Source organism: Pempheris klunzingeri, chromosome 24, assembly GCF_042242105.1.
Source record: "Pempheris klunzingeri isolate RE-2024b chromosome 24, fPemKlu1.hap1, whole genome shotgun sequence".
NCBI lineage: Eukaryota > Metazoa > Chordata > Actinopteri > Acropomatiformes > Pempheridae > Pempheris > Pempheris klunzingeri.
Window position 1 is genome coordinate 6,006,067 of NC_092035.1, and position 22,876 is coordinate 6,028,942.

The following is a 22,876-nucleotide window of genomic DNA, read 5'->3' on the forward strand; positions in this document are numbered from 1 at the left end:
GGTGGTGTTGTGTTATTTTAACAGCTTCTATCAGCTTCTACTTTTTAACCCAACTGAGAAAAGTATGAAAAAACTGCTGTTGGTACAAGACAGTTTGGTTTGTTTACTATAGATGTGTTAAAATGTGTTAAGCAACATCCCTTAAGATAAGAAACCAGGAGTCTTCAGGTTGCTTTACACATTGGAAACCTGCACTTTAAAAATCAATATCTTAGCCCGTGAAGCCAAGTGAAAGCGGCGACCACGGCGTCCCCGGAGCTCTGAGGCTCCGTCTCATTAAGATCGACCCAGTAAGGAAATGGATCAGACCGAAATAGCCTCCTTTGGGAGTTTACCGTGACTTTCATGACCCCCAAACACTCAAACACACATGCAGTAGCGAAGTATAATGATCCATGTGGGCCCACAGTGCTGAGAAGTGAGGGATGGAAACACTGAATATCGCTCTGTGTTCTCAGATCAGTCTCCAATATTTATTTTCTTTTTGTATTTACCAGTCAGTAGAAACACGTTTGTTGATTTTTTTAGAAGATTTTTACACGTGTGTCAGGTTTTTTCATCCACTGGTCAGTTTTGAGATTTAGTTTTGCTTCCTTGTTTGTCCAGACTAGTGGAAAGAAAACATCTAAACTGCACATTTAAGTTTGAATCTGAAAAGGCTGCTTCCTCAAAATGAGTTTTTTCTCACCCTGAGCGACAAACGTTTGATCCCTGTCTATATTCTGAAGGTTTTTACACAGGGGTTTGATCGTATATCATCCATAGCCTGACTTCTAGAACATTTTATCCCTAAAAACATGGGGGAAATGTTTATTATGGCTGTTGGCAGTATTTTCTGATTTATGGAGTGGTAAAAAAAAAAAAAGATATCTCTGTAAAAACCTTTAGCTCTAATGTGTCAAAACAAAATGAAACAAGTAATTTGAGCCTTTCTTTGTCGAATATGTAGATTTCTCCTATGAAAATGTTTAAAATTTGGCACATATCATTTCACAAAACCTGTAATAGAAAAAATAATTCTCTTAATGTAAGTTTTAGTTAACATTTGATATTTCTTAGTTAAAATGAATAGTTTTTGGGGGAATTATTTGCTTTCTTGAGGAGAGTTTAATGAAAACATTGACACTCCCTTCGTGTCATGTGTAGCTGAAGCCAGCAAAAACAGATCCCAAAATGTTGAACTACTCCTTTAAGTTATTACTCACTACTTACTGTTGTTTCTTTTTTACGTTTCTCATCATCTGTTGATGCTCCGGTTTAAAACTACCTCTGTGAGACAAAGGTTATGCGCTGAATTAACATAGAGTTAATTTAAAAGAAGTAAAAAATCAATATACAAATCAATTGAACACACAAATATGAAGTAACATAATCACTGAGCAGCAGGAATGTGAAGGAACCTGAATTCTTTGCTTTAATACTCATATTTTCTCAATAATTTCTGACGCTTATGTTAAAATCCGCATACTTCTATGTTTAATTACACTAAAGTGCTACCTGAAAAATATTTCTAAACATCCTGATATCATTCATATACGTAAAAAGAAATGCGTCACTTTTGCCAGTTCAGTCTTTTCTTTGTTTGTTTTTATTCTTTAGGATGCGACATGTCAGAGAATATCAGAATATATTTGTATCGTCGTACACAAATTGTATTTAAATGCTTGTGTTGCCTAAATGCTAATGTTTGCTGTATATTGTCTTAAGTTATCCCAAAGCAGAGTATATATGTACACACACACATTTATATATATAGATATATATATACAGTATATATAAAGAATCTATACAATATGATTACTATGCTTGTGCCATAACTGTCAGGCTGATCTTCACTTTATATCACAGCTCAGTACGTCTGTGTGATCTCGTTGGAATATGCAGATTTGTTTTTGTTTATCATCTTATTAGTTCACTCTCACACTAAACTGCTGCTTAATAACACCTGGACCTATTATGTGAGCAGGCGAAGTCTTTATGGTCACATTTAACATGTTCATTGAGATTAATTATGTGACTGGGATCATAATTCCCCACTGTAAAGTGTTGTTCTGTTGATAGGAAGTTTTCAGTGGCGTTTTGGGGTCAAAATTCAAATTTCAACTCAAATAATTTTAATTTCAGCTTTAAATTATATTCCGTTGCTTCATTTTTTTTTGTTGATTTGTACAGAAAGTGTCTCCAGGAAACGTTGTTTGGGAATATCTTTAAACTCACGCTGGCTTTTTGGTGTTAAAAGTGATAATCCTCAGACAGATCCCAGGTCAGTTGTTGTTTGTGTTTCTTTTCCTCCGAAACTCGGCTGCAGCTAAATGTCCAAAAGCTTCAGGCTTTCTGCGTCCCGCCTTGCTCTAAATGTACCACAAACCCAAGAAAACCTCCAGTCAGTGTGTCCCTGAACGCCACACTCCTGCTGTAATAAACGTTTTCTGCTTCTACCTGCAGAATTTGAACCGACTCCGGTGGCATTTTGTGGTCTTTGACGTTGATTTCTTTCTCTCCATAACTTACTTAAGCTTTTCCTTCAGCTTCTCCTCCATGTTTGTCGATATGTGTGTGTGTGTGTGTGTGTGTGTGTGTGTGTTTCTCCATTCAGTTTGAGGCAGTTTACAAAAAGCCTTTACTGACCTCTTCTGGAGATTAACTGGAAATGCAGCAACATGAGTAGCACTTGTTCGTCTCCAAATGAACAAGCTACGATCATTTATGTGTCCTTTGGGCAGTTGATTTGACTTTCTGGATTTGTTAAAGGAGAACTCTGATATTTTTAAACTTTGGCCCTATTTGTACTTTTTTACTAATGGCTGTCATGTAATCCTGTGGGGTAATTGCATCTGATCAAAGTAGGTGACAGGCTCAGATTGTTATTCTACATGTGTGACAAGGATCCCTACAGAGAGAGATCATTTATGTTTAATCAGAAACACTGGTTATATTGCATTATTCAAAACCACCAGTTTCCACTGACAAAAGCAGTCATTTTACCTCACAGAACATTGGGAGTGTCTGTTCTGCTGCTGCCTCAATCATTTCATTTGTTTTTATGTTGGTTGTTACACAAACAGGCTAACTGATCAAGACAGCAGCACACAGGCAACCACTTTGAAAAATCCCTGTTTTAGTGAATGTAGTCTGGTGTGTGTGCAGAGAGCGATATAATGTCTGTCTGTGGTTATACCAAAAAGATCTTCCAGGTCTCTCTCTGCAGGGATCCTTTCCATAACGCTGTCACACATTTAGAATAATAATCTGAGCCTGTCAGTGGCTAAAACAAGCACTTTTAGTGGACCTACTGTGATCAGGTGCTGTTGAGGAGAAAGATTACATTACAGCCGATACAGCTCTGCCGGCTGAGGCGATCTACTGCCCCACATCCAAAACTTTAAAGTCATTTAAACCCAAACTATGTAAAACATGGTCCTGGTTTGAAAATACCAGTTACCCATTAATGTAATCATGATTGTCTGCGATTTAAAAACCTCCTCAACTCCCAGCAGATGAAGTACAAACTGATTTGAAAGTCATTCTCACCAACCATCATTTTTATTTTTTTGCTCTCGTTCTGCCTGTGAACCTCCCCCTCCATCCCCCTCCCTCCCCGTTCTGTCTCCTCAGCGAGGGCTGCAGACGAGAAAACACAGTGAAGAACGTGGGATGCCGAAAGTACGCGTTTAACTCGCTGCAGCTCAAGGCCTTCCCCAAACACTACCGACCGCCCGACGGCACCTACGGGAAAGTGGAGACCTGATTGGACCACACAGAGCTGCGATGTTATTGGACAGTATGGCTTCTGTGTTTTGGGAAGGCCACGATCAGACGGGGAACAATCAGTGTACAGTTTATGTCACCTGGTCACTCAGTGATTCAGCGTCACACCTTCCTGAAAGAAAAAGATTTTTACCACCTTAGTAAAATAACTGTCTCCAGCCACTCTATTAGTCGCTCATGCCGTATTATACACAACACGCTGAATACAAAAATGTTTTCCAGGAAGCAGCTCTTTAGTTTTTATTCCTAATTATAAAAATGTACATGAACAGCACTGCCGCACCCCTGATCAAACACTGATATAATCAATAACAGCCACACAAGCATTTATATTCATGTTCTACAATGGAAACAAAGAGAGAAATTCAGTGAAACCGAGATAAAATAGGTAAATTATCCTCTGTGGATGAATATTTAGTTTTTAACATTATACCAGCCAGTGTTTGTCTATGCAGGTAGGTTATTATATTTATAATGTGGGAGAAATTCAAAGGATGAGGTTTGTGTGAGTCTATATTTTCATTATTATCAACAAATCTCATGAAAAGACTAAAAACAGCAACGTGTCAGTCCGTCTGTGTTGGGGACTGTTTTAGCAGCGAGTTAATCCACATTTTTTAATTGTCTTTTTTTGGGCTACGATGGTTCAGAGGAGGAAATCTAAATCTAAAATCTAAAGTCCTGTCGGCCTTATCCTTACAGACTCCTTCCACTCTTCCACGAGCAAGCCACTGAATGAGCCTCAGAGCTGCTAAACCTGTAGTGGGGACAGAGAAGTTAAAGACAGCTGGATATGCTCTGGGAACTGTAAAGGGTTCAGTATGCTTCAAATGGGAGGGGTCATACGACGGGCTGCACGAGCGCGTCTAAAGGCTTTCGTGCCTGCTTTGTGTCTTTTAGCGACCCTTAACAGCGCACACCTTCACACAGCCTCTGCACGGTGGCACGAGGACAGAGATGCATGGAAGTAGAAGGAAGGAGTTATGTGAAGAATTAGTTCAGGTTCAAACTCTTTCTTGTTATGCACACATTTGCACACTTGGCCAACATGCACCTCGCTCGAAGCATAACGACACCTTTTACGTTTCCCTCCAAGCAGAAGGAAAACCATTGACCTCCTGATAGTGGGCAGAAAGGGAAGTCCATTCCTAGGTAATTATTAAATCATTAAAGTGGATTTACAGGCAGGAGAGGACAGCCGGAGGAACTGTTAGTGACAAGCTGCCAAAATTAATAAAATAGAAAAATAACCTTGATTGATCTCTACAGATAAATAGAATAAGAAAGAAGTAAAATAAAATGTGATATGAATCGTTTTCTCTTCAGTCCACATTTTGTTTCTATGCAATTAGTTTTCACAGCTTATGATCAAGACCACTTGGCATGTCCTCTGATATTTGACATTTTAAAGAAGCGCACGCTTTACTGAACTGCACGCACTGAATGAGACAGAAGTTTTAGAGCAGGATTCAAATGTGAAGCAGCTGAACCAAATTCAGACGTTTAAATTCAAAGTGTTGATTGCATTTTGTCTCATATTTGGTTCTTTTAGTTTTAGTTCTTTTGCTCACATGCTCCTGTGTGCACCACAGGGGGGCGTCCTGCACCCACTGCACTGTGAAAACACACCACTGCTCCATCACAGGTGACTTATCGAGGTGAAATGCATCTTACTGTAACGTGAACGCCACAGTCACACTCCCTGCTGATGGAAATCCTGCCTTAGAAATGCATTAATTGCTGTATTTACATCTTTTATTTTGCATTAAATAACTTTTTTGCTCTGCCAACACGCTGCGTCGTATATTTGCCGTTTTACTGTCAATCCGAGAACATTGTGAAGGTTTGAATGTGACTGTAGCCTGTCAATAAATGTTCATATTACTTAATTAGAGATTAACAATGACATGAAAATAAAGGAAGATTCATTAAAGAAATCCATTGATCAGCATATATGAGCATAAGAGTTGTATTTTTAATATGCTGTTAATTTCATGTTTTAAACATGCAAATAAAAATTGGCATTAAAATGATTAAGATTCAAGTGAGAGAATGGCTGTAAGATCATTGTATGGCGCCGCATGCATCCAACAAAAGGGCAAAAAAAGTCAAAACTTGTTAATGTTGTACAAGGGTGAATACTGCCAACCTCTACACTGTCAAGAACTCTGACAAGAACTGGCCCAGCATGATCAAGGACGTTAGGGAGTACGTGGAGGCGTGTCCAGTCTGTGCACGCAGCAAGTCCTCTTCTAGACCACAGACAGGAGTCCTTCAACTGCTTCCCATCCCTAGCCGTCCATGGGCGGAAATTTCCATGGATTTTGTCACCGGCCTTCCTGTATCTGAAGGTAACACCGGTGGTGGATCGCTTCTCTAAAATGACTCACTTTATTGCGTTACCTAAGTTACCATCGGCTAAGGAGACTGCTGAAATCATGTCTCATCATGTCTCACGTCCCTCCCCAGGGACACTGTGTCTACCTCGTGTATTTAAAGTCCGTGTCTCCCCTTGTTGTCCTGTGCCAGTTCGTCATGTACCTTCGTCTTGACAACCAGCTATCTTGTTCCCTTGGTCCTAGTCTCGAATCCTTGTCTGTGAGTTTGTCTTTGTGTTGAAACTTTTTCTCAAGCTTTGTCTTGCTCTTTTCGTTGTTACTTTGTACATAGATTAGTCTGATATTTTTCCTTTGTTCACTTCGTTTCTCATTCTTGTATAGATTGCCTTTGGCCTGAGTATTTTTGTTTGCTGTATTTTGTTTTATGTTTTTTCGCTCCTGCTTTTACAGAGTTGTCTTTTGTTACATAGTCTTAGCTTATTGCCACTGTGCGTGTTTATTTTGTCTTTTGGTTCTGTTCGCCTCCGGGCATAACAAAAACAGAAGGAGCTTCAGACTCAGGCTTTATATGACAAAAGTATACTTTTTAAAATTTTATTCATAAGTGTAAAACATAGACAAGTTTTAAGATGGGACTTGAAGGAGAAGTGTTTTATGTCGTGTGGCAGAGAGTTCCAGAGGCGGGGGGGCGAGCGGCTGAAGGCTCTGGACTCCCTGGTGGACTTGACTACTATTACTATTATCAAATACTTTTAAATACATAAACAAGAACTATTTGAATGCACATCAGAGGGGAATGGGTAGGTAAACGTGTTAAAAAACGAGATGTATTAGGATAAAGTTGTGTGTTTATGATGCAGGTTCAATCACAAAGATCTTCAGCACCCTCGATTCTCTTCATGCCTTAAAAACAGCATGAGTTAGAATTAGGGCCAAAAGGCCTCAGGTGAGTCAAATTCTGAACTTCAGTCCCAGTACGTCATCGTTGTGTTTCAGAAAGATATTTCTGTGAATTTGTACATGATTCCAAAAATGGATCTGCTTTGTGCTTTCATTCTGTTGAGAATGATGTGGCTCCATATAATCGAAGTGTTTTTTATGAAGTCACATGAAAACTTGTGTGAAATTCACCCTGACACCCTCCGAGAGGAAACAGGCCCTCACAGTGAACCGCAGCTGTGCTGTGAACATATACATATTGTGCAGCAGGCAGGACGAGCACTCAGTCCGCAGACACAGTGGTCCAGACGCTTCACCAGCATGAACACGATTTTCTTCATCGGCCAAATCATTGGCATCGTCTCCATCTCTGCCATCCTCCTCTTCCTCCTGTTTTCCCGCCGTCACTGCAGCCATGTGCAGGACGGCTACGGCTACGCTGTGCTGATAACAGGCTGCGACAGCGGCTTTGGGCACCAGCTGGCTCTGTGTTTGGACCAGAAAGGGTTTGTGGTTTTCGCTGGGTGTCTGTTTCCAGGAGGAGACGGTGCCCAGAGTCTCACCAGACAGAGCTCCAGTAATCTGAAAATCCTCAAGCTGGACGTCACTAGCGATGAAGATGTGCAGCAGGCGAAGAAGACGGTCCAGGAGAACCTGCCAAAGAAAGGTGAGAATTTAGCCTGCTGTAAAAAATGACCCAGTTTGTCTTTTAATTGGCTTCATTGTGTAAAGAAGTTCACTGATGCCAAAAAAACATCCAATCAAAACAAATAGAAATGAATAATTTAGCTTTCTGTATCAGAATCTCTTAATTCTAACTAAATTTTTTGACTTGACAGTTTGAAAATTCTGACTTTATATTTATTGTAACAAGCCTGCAAGGCAAAATTATGAAATATTATGTCACAGTTAAGTAAAATTAGAACTTACTATCCAATAATTTTTATTTAACAAGAATATTTTCATGATTTGTTTCTTTTATCTCTTACTTTTAACTGACTTCCTAAACTTTTCTCTTGTGTCTGGTGGTGAAAATGGGCTTCCACTAACAGATAAATACCAAAATTATAAGTATACAGGAGACATTTTTCAATTACTACCTCAAAACTTAGGCTGTCAAGTCAAAATGATTGAATTCACAGCTTTGCTCTCTACAGACATCGGTCATGTCGTGCTTAATAATGCATTAAAGGATGTGTTAAAACATGTCAATGATACAAATACACAGATTTCCCCTTGTTTCATCAGGCCTGTGGGCTGTTGTGAACAACGCCGGCATCTCAGACTGGGGCGAGATCGAATGGAGCACCATTAAAGATTTCAGCAACATGGTCGACATCAACCTGTTCGGCTGCATCAGGACCTCGATTGCCTTCCTGCCTTTGGTTCGTGCCGCCAAAGGTTAGCGGCAAACATCTCGGCATGACCTCAGATTGTTATTGTGGTGATCAGAGGGGTGAAAATGACTGTTTTATGTCTCCTGACTGCTGCAGGTCGGCTGGTTTACGTGTCGAGCATCTTCTCCTTCTTCAACTGCCTGAACATGGCCGCATACAGTGTGTCAAAGAGAGGACTGGAGGCGTTTGCGGACTGCCTCAGGGTAGAAATGGCCAGTTTTGGTGTGAAGGTAAAGTAGCCATGACGCGTGACATCCTCAGAGATAAAATATGACGCCTGTAGGCATATAGGAAAAAGCCTTCATTAAGAACAAAGCCAGCATTTGTGAACTAGAGGGAAAATAGTTGAGTACTGTTGTGTCAGTACTGCTGTATGTCACGCTGTTCCTCCTGTCTGTCAAACACCCACAGTATTTCTTTATTAGACAGGAGACACTTCATTTTAACCCATTTCTGACTGTTTTAAAAGAATAGTTGGACTTTTATACAAGTGTTTGCTTTCTTAGATGCGTTAGATGAGAAAACTGATGCCACTTTGGTGAGTTTAGCTTAGCTCTGAGACTGAAAACAGCTCGTGTGGCTCTTTCTGAAAATGACTGTGTGCTTTAACTTTTGCTTTAGTTTATTTTAAAAACCAAAAATCTGTGTCCACAAGTTAAAATCATGATAGTAAGCACTTATTTTGAGTTTTATCTCAAATTTATGACCTCTCTCTTAATTTTGAGATAATAATGAGTAACTTTGTGTTGTAGCATAAAAAGCATATAAGGGTTTGAGAAAATACAGATAATTCAACATCTAAATCCTTTTTCCCCCCACTTTCAGGTCAGCATCATCCAGCCGGGTAATTTCGGCCAAGCCACCAACATCATGAAGGTGAAAACAGGCTCTGATGTTTGGGAGAAACTGGATGACGAACAAAAGCAGGTGTTCAACCGGCAGTACGTGGAGCTGGCCAACGAGTACTTCCTGTCAACGTGCAAGACGGGATTCAAAAAGGCCGAGTTGGTCATCAACGCCATGCTGCACGCCGTCACGTCCGCTCAGCCCAGATACAGATACCTGCTGGTGTCCACGGTGGACATGTTTTTCTTCCGGCTCTTCCCTTTTCTCCCCACCGTCCTCACTGACGCCGTGTTTTCTCTCAGCCCCATGTACGCCAAAAGAAAAGAAATGCTGTACGCTAAGTAACACAGACAGTCTGACGAGGGGGCGGCTGGTGGAAGAATCAAGATTTACACCATTAGACCACCAGATTTGTTTTGTTCAGGTGCATAAAATAGAAGAACACGAGGCAAAAAGCTGCACTTCTTTGCTAACATCATTGTTAAACTTGTCTTGTGTTTGTTGTTTTATGGTTTTCTTCATCTACACTGTGTCTCTGTTGGAATAAATGTGATTATTATCATCATCATCCATCTTTTCTGCTTATTTCTTATTTATTCCTTATTAATTTACTTCATGGCGAGTGTTTTGCTTTATTTTATACCCCAATCAAAGTCAGTAAAAAGTCCCACTATACTAATAATACAGATTCCATCTTGACGGTTTACACTGACACTGAATAAAACGTGTTTTCATGGCCCAAAGCATTCAGTCACTGTACTGAGATGTTACCAGCAGTCCCTCGTTGCAGTGGGGGGGGGTTCACTGTTCTGATTTGGCTTCTATTCCGACTATTAGTGGGACATTTGGGTGTAAAAGCAGCTGCTCACAGGGTGTTACAACTCTTTCACCTCAACGATCGTGTGATAAACGCTAGGAATAAACGGTTCCCATCAAAAAGTAATCCACCAGCTGTTTATTTACATCCTCCCACCCCCTCCTGACCCACCGTCAGCCCCCTTCACCTGCTCACCTGTTCCCACTTCCCTCATTGTCTCTGCAGTTTGTCTACCGGCCCATTTCCACATGTTCCTCTCAGCCGCTCATCCACATTTCATCTGCTTGGTTTGCAGGTGGTGCTTCTGGGTCCAAACCTGGACGCCTCAGTGGTGTCCGTACGAGCCAGATTAAGTTTTACCCTCGAATATCCCCTGAGTAAGACGCCTCTGTTGTAACCATGTTAAATTAGGATTTAAGATCCTCCCTCCACTGCTGGGAAATGCTGTTTTGTCGTTTTGGTTTATGGAGATATGTGAGCCTTAAAAGACACCACCCTTTGAGCTTTGAGTTCTTTAAAATTGAAAATAGTTCATTTGTTTCACAGTGATTAGGGATGGTGGGGGTTAGCTAAGGCTGTGATGGTTTTCAGTCACTTTTGACAAACATATAACATCCTGGAAAAACTGTGACTTTTTTATCTATGCTAATTTTTAAAACAGGAAACCGCACTTGACATCTTTTCCAAATAAAAAGTGGAATTTATGAGAAAACAAACCCTCTGTTATTCAATCCAATGCATCGTGTTCAACTTGCATAAACTTGGAGGGAGTAAGTAGGGCTGAGAGACAGTAAACAAAAGAACAAGTGAGGTCATTTCTTCATCACTAGCAGTTTTCAAGGAAAGGCTGTGTGTAAAAGCTACACACAAATACTGCCAGCATGGAGGTACAATGTTTTACACTTCTACATTTAGGCTGATTACCATGTTGGCCTCCTTTAAAAGTCTGTGTATCGTCGGATAACCTGTAATTCATTTGTAGTTTGAATACGGAGAAAAAGTAAATCTGCTATTTGGTTCAAAACCAGACAACATTTTTGGTGTCAGAATCAAAAAGCAGTCTGTTGTTCCTTTTATCATCATCCCTTTATGAGTAACAGACGACAGAAGGTTCATAATTTGCTATTTTGTTTGAAACCAGAAACTGAAGTTTTGTTTTTTTTTTCCTATTTTGAACCAAAATTGGAAAAACAAATCTGTTCGCTTTCAGTTTCCAGTCTATCTACAGAATCTCCACCTCTCTGAGACAGTTTTAGAAAACTGAACATTATAACCATCATGAAGGGAGGCTTTATTGCCTTCCTACTGCATTAGACTGCATTAGAGTAGCTAGAGGTGGTGTGTAAGTGTGTGTGTTCACACACACATGAAGAAATACTCCTCCTGAGGTGCGTTTGATTCTTGCAAATCCCATTAGGAGCACCGGGAGGAGCCCAAACAACCTCATTAGTCACAGATTACCTGTCTTATGCACCAATGTCAGGATGCAGCCAGTTACCAACTGATCCTTTAAGTCTAATTTTAAAACACAAGTCTGTTTCAGTGCTTGTTGCCTGACTTTCACACTTGCCGCATTTGATCCAGAATTAGATTTTCTGCGCGATAAATCTGCAGCTCAGAGCGTCTGATGGAGGCAGCAACAAATGCACTTGTTGTTCTCAGCTCTGGCAGCCATGAAAGGCTGTCAGCGCTGTGTGACCCAGCTCATCGTCAGCTCAGCGAAGACATGCGTGATGAATCCCACCCAGGTTATCCTGCGAGTGTGAAACGATGTGATTTCAGTGGATGCTGAGAATCAGACGATGAGTTCATTCAAGCTTACTGCCGCCTCTAAAAGCCACGTCATGAGGGAGAGGGAGGACACGGATGGATCTATCCAGGCATCGTGGTCAGTGTAGAGGAAACGAAGGCCAGGTCAAGTGTCAGAGACTCTTTCTGTCACCGGCTTTCTTGTGCTTTTAAAGAAATGACTGAAGTGTTTTTGTTTTCTCTTCGGTGGCCCTAAGTGAACCTTCAGCTGAGCTAAAACAAAGTTTTCATTCAGTTTCATGCCTTCTGTTTTATTAGCAACTCTTAATAGAATATGACATGATGTTTTCCAAGGTTTGTTACATGGAAAAGTTCATCATCATTGTGCTCATTATTCTATTGAATTGATCTGTGGTGTCTGAGAAGGTTAGAATGAGATGATACCACATTGATGTGTAATAAGATTTAAAGCTAACTGAATTAGACGTAAGATGTGTGGGGGGGGGGGGGGGGCGTCTTCTCCAGAATACAGACAAACTACCTTCAGAGCCATTAAAGGCTCCAAAGTTTCCACATTATATCCTCACTTTCCTCCTTAGTTCTGTTTTTTTTTATCGTTGTTTCATTGTAGTCAGTTCCATTTTTCATCTTCAAACTGCCACTGGACAATATAATTTGTCATTTTAATATCCAGTGTCCCCTTTTTCATTCATTCATTAGTGTTTCCTGAATCATAGAATACAATAAGTCATTTTCTCATTACATGGTTCGTTTGTTTGTTTTATTTCAATGGAGAAAAAAAAACTCATAAAACTCAAAAAAGTCCTAAAACTTTTTTTAAAATCTGCCAGAATAAACGTAAAAAACACGTCTTAACTTGTGAATCCCCTCATGACTCAGAGATTTATTTTGCCACACTCGGGTTGGTTCCACCTCCTCGAGCTCCTTGTAACCACTGATGGTTTTTCATGTTTTCACCTCACATGCTCAGGTTGTGGTTATCTGAGCTAAACATCCCGTTTTAGTGGAAGTTTCATTTACGTGCTGTGGAGAAAAATGCTGTATGGCCGACCTGAATATATCATGTTGATGATGATGAAGAAGACCCCGGTGAAGATATAGTGTCTTATGACTGACAGCTACTTTGATTCAGCGTAATTAGCCAATCCAGGCCTTAATGGTTATATATTAAGGGACTTTCTCTTTTTCTCTCATCATTCTACATCTTTCTTCTTCCTTTTTCTCTCATCTTCTCCGCTTCGTTGATAATTGGATGACATTCTGTGCAGTTGAGTGTTCCCACTCACGCCACAGCTGAAAAAGCCACAATTTAGATTCTTCTCCTTTTACGTGACATGAGTTTGTTTTGTTTCCTGTCAGAGTCAAAGACTACTTACATCACATCCTCTGTCCTTTGCTGTCGTCGGCCTTTTTACACAACTTCAGTCTTTCTCCTCTTTGTTTCTTCTGTGAACATTAGCGTCACCTGTTAGCAAGCCTGTGTCATAAGAGGGAAAGTCCTCGATTCAAAGAAAAACCAGATTGTGCTCGAACCAAGAGACAAAGTTTGAATCCATGTGTGAAAATAGTTCAACTCTGCATCAGCTTTCATTGGTTTTTGTGCATTTTAGAGATTTAGTATTAAACAGCTGATAACCAAAGACAAAAAGGCGGATTAATGGATAATGTAAATGACTGTTGCAGCCCTAATTATACTCCTCAATTCTTCATTTATTTAGGTCAAAATAGAGGGAAATCAGCGGTCTCTTCTTTCCCTATACATGCATACATGCCACCGTGCTTTGTCCTGGATAGTTTATTCATTCATTTACTTGTTTAATTCATTCTTTGATGTTCAGAGTGGCTCTAAAACATCCCAGAGAGCCACGGAGGCAGGAAGAGTCCGATTGTCCCGAGCAGACACACGATGATGAACATCCACAGGAAGATGCGGTCTACAACCATGGCGACGTACTTCCAGTCTTCTTTCACCTGCAGAGACGGAAAAGAAGAGCAAATTGGTTTAAACGTCACTGGACGGGTTGATAATAATCGTTATTTCAAAAATCATCACTTCATCACCCACTGAGAAGTCTGCATCCTCCGCCCTGAGATGCTCCGCGATGTAGGTCACCCCCTCCAGGGCCGACACCACCGCGGGAGACAGAACGGAGGCCGACGGGCTCTGGATCGAACCACGCTCCACGGGAGGGGTGTCCCAGTCCAAGCTGAGCGTGGAGCGCCCCTGAGGGAGGAGGGTGTAACCGAGACAGCGAGGGGAAGGAGGAGAGAGGGAAGAAATCCGACCGGTAATCTTTACCCCAAACCTCTCCGAGTTCTCCGCCTCGGGGTAACCGTGGAGATCGCAGTAGTGCATCTCGTCTGCGGCATCCATGGAGTCGAGCTGGTGGCCGCTGGGGCAACCGTCGTCATCCTGGTAACCATGGAGATCGACGTCAGACTCCTGAGTGATCCAGGTGGATGTGCTGTGGGCGAGGCCTGGAGTCCGGACGGGGAGGAGTTTATTGGTCGGGTGGTGCCGCCTGAGACAACAAAGTGAGTCTGTGAACATCAACGACACTTTTCAACACAAGTAGCTACTTTGTACTTATTTTAAGAAATATGAGCATGTTTGTAAGGGCTTTGTGTCAATGCATTTATATATATTAGAATGGATCAAGTTTGCCACATTAACTGAACAGTTGCTATGACAAATGTCAGCGTTGTGTTCACAGCTTGGCCAAAATACTGGTTCCACTTTGATCACGGAATAATTATACAAGTTGGTGAATCCAGAACTTCCATGACAGTTTTCACTACTTTATAGTTTCAGTACTTTTTCTACTCACTGACAGGTTTCTCACCTCCCAGGCCTGAGGTTGTGGTCTGGACGCTTCATGCACAGCCAGCGTGGCACCGCCGAGAGGAAAAGCCTCCGTACCCACCGCGGCATGGTGTGAGTCTCTGGCGACCGGTGGTGCACGTTGAGCACGAACACGGTGATGACGATGGACAGTGTGACGAAAATCATCGTGAAGAGCAGGTACTCCCCGATGAGCGGGATGACGAGTGACGTGGACGGGATGATCTCCGTGATGAGCAGCAGGAAGACGGTGAGCGACAGCAGCACGGAGATGCACAGCGTGATTTTCTCGCCACAGTCGGACGGCAGGTAGAAGACGAGGACCGTGAGGCAGGAGATGAGGAGGCAGGGGATGATGAGGTTGATGGTGTAGAACAACGGGAGGCGGCGGATGACAAAATAGTAGGTGATATCGGGGTAGATCTCACGGCAGCAGTCGTACTTCTTGGTGTTGTAGGTGCCCACGGCGTTGACGATTGCCCACTCTCCGCTCTCCCAGTAATCCTAGAAATTTGATTTCCTTTTAGCGTTCACGTTTGAGGGAGGGCTGAAATATCTCAGCAACTATTTGACATGAAATTTTGTGCAGGAATTCATGGTCCACAGAGGATTAATCCTACTGACTTCTGTGATCCTCCCGCTTCTCCTGTAGCACCACCATGAGGTTCACATTTGTGATTCTCAGTGAAAATGTTACAGCAATTACTGGATGGATTGCTGGGAAATTGAGTCATGTCCCCCTCAAGCTATAGAGCTATAATAACTTCTCCCCTCTTCCTGGTCTATTTTTCCTCTAAATGGGACCATAATTTACTAAATGAACATCCTGCTGTGTTGAAGAAGACAGTAAACTAGCGACTGAGACCAGAAACTCATCAGGAAAATGTTTACTGAGCTGATAAATCAGGAGAGAAGTTGGTTCATTTTCTCAGAAGCTCCTCAGCATTGGCTTCACTCTTCACGTCCACGTTTTATACAGTCAAGACCAAACAGGCCGACATCGAATTTACAGAATGTAAATTAAGGAACGCAAATTAAGTTTATACCTTCAAATTGTCTGCAGAAGTTTGTGACGTCAATTGAGAGCAAAGCAGTGTGTTTTAAACACGAGGAACCTCTCACGGATTTGAGAGGCGTTTTAATTTGAAAAAACAAATCTATGCATTTTGTTTGCTAGCAATGATCAGAACTTTCTGTTAATTCAAAAGTAAGCAGCCACAAAGTGTAGCTGGCATCCTCCTGCAAAACTAAATGTTGGAAAAGAGCGTGTGTGAGGCGTAGACAAGAGGAGGGGAAGAGGCACTGAGTGGAAAAAAACAGCGGAGGTGCGTCCATGCGTTCCCACCTTCAGGTCCACTGTGTTCTCGAAGGGCTCCAGGTCGATCTTGGCCCGGTCGTAGGTCCAGGAGCCGAACTTCATCTTGCAGCTCTGCTGGTCAAAAGGGAAGAAGGTGACGTCGATGGAGCAGGAGGACTTGTAGATGGCTGGGGGCACCCAGCGGACGCGACCGGTGTGAAAGAGATGAGCCTTGGTCATGTGGGTGACGGCGAACTCTCCGTCTGCGCTGGAAAACGAGGACGACAAGTTGAAAATTGACAAGAAAGAAAGAGAATTGTCACCAAAATTGAGGCGTTATCTGGATAAAAAGATGATATTTTCAGTGGTTTTGTGTTCAGAAAGGCTCCCGAGTTTCCGGCTCATTATCTTTCGAACTCAAAAGGTGAATCAATAAACCTGGAGCGATGCCCACTTTACACAGGCGATGTTTAATAATTGATGGCTGAATGTTAATGGCACTTTATTCATGATGCAAGCTCATTTAAACAAATGCTGAAGGAGGAGAAAGTTTCATCTCCATCCAGACGAATTTCAGAATTAATACTTCCTCGGGCCCTGAGGAGAGGAAACCAGACTAAAACTGTATGATGCAAGATCGCTGTACAGCCGCAGCAGGAATCAGAGTAATTTATTCAAGAGGATAATTTGCATGTATCACCGATTGGCATGCAGGAATGTGCAGGAGGCTGTTTGGCTCCATATAAGTGACCTTCTCTCCTCATAACGCTCTTCAGCGGATGAAGACGCTGTTATGGATCAAGCAGGTAATTGATCACTACAGATAATTTCCACCTCCGCCTACGGAGAATCCGTGTCCGGCGGAGTACAGGGTGTGTGTCCTTGGATGTCTGTGTGTGTATGTGTGTTCATCTGAGGATGGATTTTATATCCAGAAAACGACTCCAAACCTTTTATTTTAGACTTCTTTTCAGGGGTCAAGACACACGACAGTTCCTCTTATCCTTCACTTCACTTTGACATGCTTCCTTAAACTTCTATTTTAAAAGAAAATGTTTATCCACAAGTGGAAAAATAAGGAGGATCTGTGCTGCTGAAGTGGTTTGGTGCTAAATGTGTGACTGTGTGTGTTTTTACTTGTTGTACAGCACGATGTCCGGCACCCAGATGAGCTCAGAGGGAACTCTGATGGATGTCACGTTGTCGAAATCGGAGGGACTCCACTGCAGCTTGTAGTCAGTCCACTCCTGCACAGGTTTTAAGACAGTTTTGTGACAGAAATGTCGCTTAAACCACTTTTTTATTTGTATTTTTCTACAATGAAAGGTGAGTTTCCTGTTACCTGTTTCAGCCACACGTTGGTCGTCATCATCTGGTTTTTTTCATCCTGTTTAGGAGCCAAAAAGAGCCCATGAGTGGCGTCTGTGTTCATATATGTGTGTGTGACATTTATTTAGATTCTTATCTAGAAACCAAATAAGTGCTGAATATTAATATTTCTGAATGGGGTGGGGTCAGTTGTTTTGTGTGTGTACGTGTGTGTTCCCACCACGTCTATCAGCTGTGCGATGGAGAGGCCGAACTTGACGATGACCACGTCGGTGATGTTTCGCGCCGGCCGCGTCCACTTGCTGTAGCCCCCGAACAGGGTCCTGAAGAGCTCGTCCTCGGTGTGAACACGAGTCCAGTGTTCGGCCAGCGCTGACGGAGACACAGGGCGGAGGAGAGATCACTACCGGAGCAAAATGTCTGATCACACAGATAATAACTTGGATTTCAGGGTCTTAAAATATAAATAACACACAGGAAGGTGAATAATCATAATGATTACAATCCTAATACACCTTTTAGTCATGCACAATTTCCTTGCCGTCTAATTTACGATCGCTTGGCCTTCGTAGCAATGAATATCATATATTTTTCCTAACAATAACCTTAAAGTTCAATTAGAAAAGTAAGAAACATAATGGACAGAGATACAGACGAAACATAAAGCAGTTGCAGTGCATGAATAATGACAGAGATTAGATATTAGATTAATTTAGGCTGGATAAAGTGTGGAAGTGTGGAACTACTGTCTATTGAGCACACTGAGATGTTCTTGTTGCAATTATATGGAACTTAAATTTCCAAACTCAAGTGCTTGTTTTTTAACAAGGTGATTCATATCACTTTTTAAATTGTGGCCCTTTCAGCTGTGGTTGGATAAAATCTTCTTTCTTAAGCACTCCAACTAATTCCTAGTGTCCTTTGTGCTGTTTTCATTTAGTTTTCAGCCCATCCTTAGTTCCTTCGTGTCTCTGATCTTCAGCATCTCCTCATCTCACTCTCCTTTTAAAGTTTTAAAGGGCTGTTCCCCCCTTTCACCCCTCTATATTCCCCTGTTTCTGCCACAGTTGATAAATACTGTGTCCTATTTCTAGAAAAAGCAATTATCTGAACTGTATTGTTCATAAAACCTCACAGATTCAGACTGGGATCTGTGATTTATCTTTATGTTACACAGCAAAATCATTGGAGATAATTGAACAACACTTAGCCAACTTGTCATAATTTCATGCTTGAAATAAACCTCTTTAATTCCCAGCGTTTCCCCGTTTGCGTCGGGTGTCACAAGGCAGCTTGTGATAAAATACCTTTTTTGTCTTTCTCCTGTTCACTTTTAGGACCAGCCATCGCTCCTTCCCTCTGAATGCACAGCTTTGAACTTTGGCAAGCGATCTGGCATCTCCAGCAAGCAATTTGGGATTAGCCAGTGTAAGAAACAGCCAGCCAAGAGCACAAACTGTGCACATGTGTGTAATGCCAGTTTTGGTGATTATATTGGCTATTTATATCTGACAAAATGTTGTTTCAGGTGAGGCTCTGCCAGTGGAGGAGAAACAGACTTTTCCCAACACTAATATCTGCACATAAGCTCCCTGTTTTATGATATCTAGCCTGCTTTATCTTATTTTCAACAAATTATTCTGGTTCAAACCTTCAGGCGCAGAAAAGTACAGGTTTTCTTGTCCAGTTGTTCCCTTTCTATGCCAGACGTGTGATAAGTAATCGGTCATTAAAATGCATCTTTTCTCACATTAATTGTGCTTGTTTTAACGGCAGTACTTTTTGGTGGCATCAGCAGAACAAGTCATGAATATTTGATTCAGTTTGTAAAGGATTAATAACCAGAGGCGACTCTTCCTAGTCACTGCAACATCAAGTGTTGTGTGTTTGTCTCGTTTATTACTCAGTTTGACTAAGAAACGTTGTTGTTCAGTACAAGTAGAAACATTTTATATCCCCTAAAGTCATTTCTGATCAACTTCTGATCAACAGTCAAGTTAAAAGTGACACCTAAACTGATTTTTTATCATTTAAATGGTTACAGAGAGTTTTATATAAAAACATGATCACAACTAAGATGAATAAACATCGTTTATCACTGTTATCAAATTTGAAATTTTAGGGAATTTGCTCCATGTAAAAGATGTCAAACGTTTCATCGGTATGACTTGTACAGTGATTAATAACTGCCAGAGGCATTGTTTGGTGCATTCATCCTAAATTATGCTTCAATGTTACAGACAACATCTCGCTTTTGTTGCGTGCTATTTATTTTCACTTTATTACAGTTGATATAATTTGTCTTTTTGTGCCCAGATCCTATCTTAAATTTAATTTGTGTCTTTTGTATTGCAAAAATGCGATGGACACAACAAGGATATGATAATTGTACTGTTATAAGAGTTGGAAAAATGCATTAAAGTCTCTACATGATAGCACAGGAGGTCAGATCACTATTACAGGAGATAAAAGAACCACTCTGTTAATCATGAGAGTCCTTTGTTAAGCATGTGTGTCACTTTATACTCTGCAGAGGAAGAGTATTTCAGTTTTACATGGATATAACCACTACTAATGTGACTAAAAGGTTGTTATGAGAGACTGAGATGCTTCAGGTCCCCATGAAATCATCGCTTAGTTCTTATATGATACTACAGAAGGTAGAGTCACGCTCCAAACATTATAAAGTCACTAAAAAATCTCTTGCAGATGCAGAAATATATAAAATTGTGAAAGGAGTTTGGCTTCAGGTGCCTCTAAAATAGAAACAGACATTAGTCCTAAAGTGTATATATATATGTATATATATATATATATATATATATAACAAAGCCAGCAGCTGTAAGCAGTGTGTCACTCACTGGAGCTGATGAGGATCCAGCAGCAGTAAAGTGCTGCAGTCCGCCTTAAATCCCTTTTCTGCTCCATTTCAGCGGCTCCAGGTTTTGTTGGGAAGAAGCTCAGGTTGTCTCAGAAGTGTGCAGCCTTTGTTTTTACCATCGCTCCTCTGTCCTGCTCGTCTGCCAACAGGATCTCAGTCACAACCTCCCACCAACGGTATCCATCACAAGGTGTTCCTGTGACTCTCTCTCTCTCTCTCTCTCTGTCTCTCTCTCTCTCTGTGGGCTCATGGAGACATTACTACTCTTTACGGCTTTTAATATTCCTGTGATATTCTTACTGCACTTCCGGGTTTGGGGGTAAACATAGTACATATGCAATGCAAAATATAAATAAACTAACAAATTATGATATATTATTATAGCTATCATTATAGCTAGCTAGCCAACAGAATGTAAAGTAATAAAAATTAGCCTTACCTTTACTGTACAGCTGTCTCATTAATTATAACCCAGTAATAATAATATATATACTTTTCTAACCTCAGGCATATATGTTGATGATGTTATTTTTTTGTACTTTTACTCGAGTAAAATATCTGAATACATCGTCCACCACTAGCTAGCTACACATTTATGTAATGTATGCTAACAATATGAAGCTAATGCTACCGGCTAATTTAGCTTAGCGTTAGCACAAAGGCAACCGGAAGCAGGTGAATTCAGCTAGCCTGGATCTGCCTATAGGTACTAAAATCCGCCTGTCAGCACCTTTAAGTCTAACTAATTAATGTTTTTTTAAATCTAATTTGTTTACTGAACTGTATAAAGAATAAAGTGTGAAAACGAAAAGTCGCTGTTAAGCTAACCAGCGAAGAATCCAGGAAGTAAGAAGAATGTAAAAGTATCTCAAAATGCCCTGTGTGGTGCACATAGGTCACTGCAGACAGACAGTTATATACACAGGGGAGCGGGAGGAAAATTACTATTTATAAGTATTTAAACGCAAACAAATGTTCTCCTCTGAAGAAATGTCCACAACACCTGTCCCAGCCTCTAATCAATCAGTCAGTTCAATTTCAAATAGGCCTTTAATCTTTATTTATTTACTTGCAGTCATTGTTAATAATTCCAATGTTTTTCAAAGCTGCAATTTTCACAATTTAGTAGATTATCTTCTGTGGGTGCCAAGGTTTTACCACTAGGTGGCGCTTTGAGTGAGTCCAGTACGTTTTGACGCAGAAATAGAAAGAGAAGAAGAAGAGGAAGGAACTCTTCTTTGGTGGTGAAGCGGTACCTGAGAGGAGGAATACGGTAAGAGGTCCCACTTTGCTGGTGTTTTGGTGTCCCAAAGAATGGCTTAAATTTTATATTTTAAAGGAAATACAGATTTGTATCCAATCAGTGACTTTAGTAATTAATAAGAAACTGTGCACTGTACTATACATTTGTATTTTAAAAATCTTTTTTAATGCCTTTATTTATTTTAAAAATGCTTTCCCATAATATATAATGATAAGTAATAGTATAACAGCCACAGGAGACATTTTTATGCTGTAATTTTTGATACTTTGATTACATTTTCGTGGTTTTATAGCCTACAAATGTGCGTAGTACCACTTTAAGACACTTGTCGCCGCTGCAGAGCGAAGCCTCTCAATCATAGACGATCTGTGACATTAGCGGCTGCTGTCTGTGTCAACATCAGGAGGCGAAACGACTTCCTGCGGCGTTTAGCGGCCAAACATCTCCACGGACGCATGATTTGCTTCCCTGTCTGACTGAGCAGCTCAATGAGCGGCGTGTGGAGCCAGCTGGTAAGAAAAGAGACGCTTTTTATCCACGAAAACGAGGAAGAGACACCTGTGGTTCGGGCTAGTTAGCAAGGGGCTGATTAGCTAATGTTAGCTAGCGAGATTAACGTTAACTTGTTAGCTAAGAGCAGCTAGCAACACCTGCCACAGGTGTGTGAAAGTGAAACCTTACATGCCGCCTCGTATGTCCAGTTTTAGGGGCTTTCCTGACAGGGTTTCCCTTCTAAAACAGGTCGACACAAGCTAACAGACGCTTGGTATCGCCCCCCCCATGACTTTGTTTGCACTGACAGCTACATATGAGCCAGCAGGGGTGTTTGTTTTTAGATAATAGGAGTGTTTTGTTTGTTTGTAGGTCTGAATCCAGTGGAGACAGCTGCAGCAGCCCTGAGCCTGACATGCTGATGGAGGAATAAGCCCCACTGATGGAAACCCAGAGGAAGAGGTACCTCTGTGCTGCTTTAAAATACAGAAAAAATAGGCTTGTTCTGCTCAGCTGTTGCTTTCTGGCTGGATGTGATCACCATGTGACATCGCCTACGGATGGAGGCACTTCTGCTTTCACCCACAAAACGTCTGTTGTTCACACAGGCTCATGCTCCAAGGTTTATCTGCTTCTGCTCGGCTTTGTCAGCCACCCACACATCTAGTCATCTCAGATCTGTTGTTTTTTTGTGCCTTTTTAACTCATAAGCGTCCTAATTTCCTGGAGAACATGCAACTGCTAATGTACATCTAGTACATTAGCAGTTGCATTTTAAAGTAGGAAAGAGTGCAAATATAAACAAAATATAATGGTAAAGATTAGCATCTGAGGTACAGGTAAGTGTATATGGTTAATTTAAAATGTTCAATGATTATTGTCTGGCATATTTCAC

General features: G+C 41.2%; 3 protein-coding genes across 6 annotated transcripts in view; 2 read left to right on the forward strand and 1 right to left on the reverse strand.

Annotated features, from left to right (window-relative positions):
- Nucleotides 1-5,801, forward strand: part of LOC139223480 (inositol polyphosphate-4-phosphatase type I A-like) — a 45,202-nt gene extending 39,401 nt beyond the window's left edge. For all 4 annotated transcript variants that reach the window (XM_070855389.1, XM_070855393.1, XM_070855391.1 and 1 more), the window contains one exon: nt 3,616-5,801. In XM_070855389.1, the coding sequence (XP_070711490.1) occupies nt 3,616-3,748 (133 nt within the window). In that variant the 3' untranslated portion in view covers nt 3,749-5,801. The remainder of the gene's footprint in view (nt 1-3,615) is intronic.
- A 1,566-nt stretch (nt 5,802-7,367) lies between these two features.
- On the forward strand, nt 7,368-9,634 carry LOC139223890 (D-beta-hydroxybutyrate dehydrogenase, mitochondrial). Its single transcript, XM_070855901.1, has 4 exons — nt 7,368-7,713; nt 8,295-8,447; nt 8,540-8,673; nt 9,269-9,634. Exons 1-4 carry the CDS (start codon nt 7,368-7,370, stop codon nt 9,632-9,634), a joined length of 999 nt encoding a protein of 332 aa, XP_070712002.1.
- Nucleotides 9,635-13,721: 4,087 nt separating this feature from the next.
- Nucleotides 13,722-20,272, reverse strand: LOC139223794 (neuronal acetylcholine receptor subunit alpha-2-like). Its single transcript, XM_070855789.1, has 8 exons — nt 20,206-20,272; nt 17,565-17,716; nt 17,358-17,402; nt 17,153-17,262; nt 16,064-16,283; nt 14,720-15,222; nt 13,942-14,398; nt 13,722-13,847 (listed from the first exon to the last, which is right to left on the reverse strand). The coding sequence occupies exons 1-8, from the start codon at nt 20,270-20,272 to the stop codon at nt 13,722-13,724; spliced, it is 1,680 nt and encodes a 559-aa protein (XP_070711890.1).
- Nucleotides 20,273-22,876: the final 2,604 nt, after the last annotated feature.

What these genes read in the sequence shown, in the direction of transcription:
- LOC139223794 (XM_070855789.1), bottom strand. Translation starts at nt 20,272, where the DNA reads ATGGAGCAGAAAAGGGATTTAAGGCGGACTGCAGCACTTTACTGCTGC. An exon ending in AGAACACAGTGGACCTGAAG is followed by an intron (nt 15,223 to 16,063) that starts GTGGGAACGCAT and finishes TCAAATTTCTAG; the next exon opens with GATTACTGGGAGAGCGGAGA. An exon ending in CGGAGGATGCAGACTTCTCA is followed by an intron (nt 13,848 to 13,941) that starts GTGGGTGATGAA and finishes CCGTCTCTGCAG; the next exon opens with GTGAAAGAAGACTGGAAGTA.
- LOC139223890 (XM_070855901.1), top strand. Translation starts at nt 7,368, where the DNA reads ATGAACACGATTTTCTTCATCGGCCAAATCATTGGCATCGTCTCCATC. An exon ending in TTTGGTTCGTGCCGCCAAAG is followed by an intron (nt 8,448 to 8,539) that starts GTTAGCGGCAAA and finishes TGACTGCTGCAG; the next exon opens with GTCGGCTGGTTTACGTGTCG. An exon ending in TGGCCAGTTTTGGTGTGAAG is followed by an intron (nt 8,674 to 9,268) that starts GTAAAGTAGCCA and finishes CCCCACTTTCAG; the next exon opens with GTCAGCATCATCCAGCCGGG.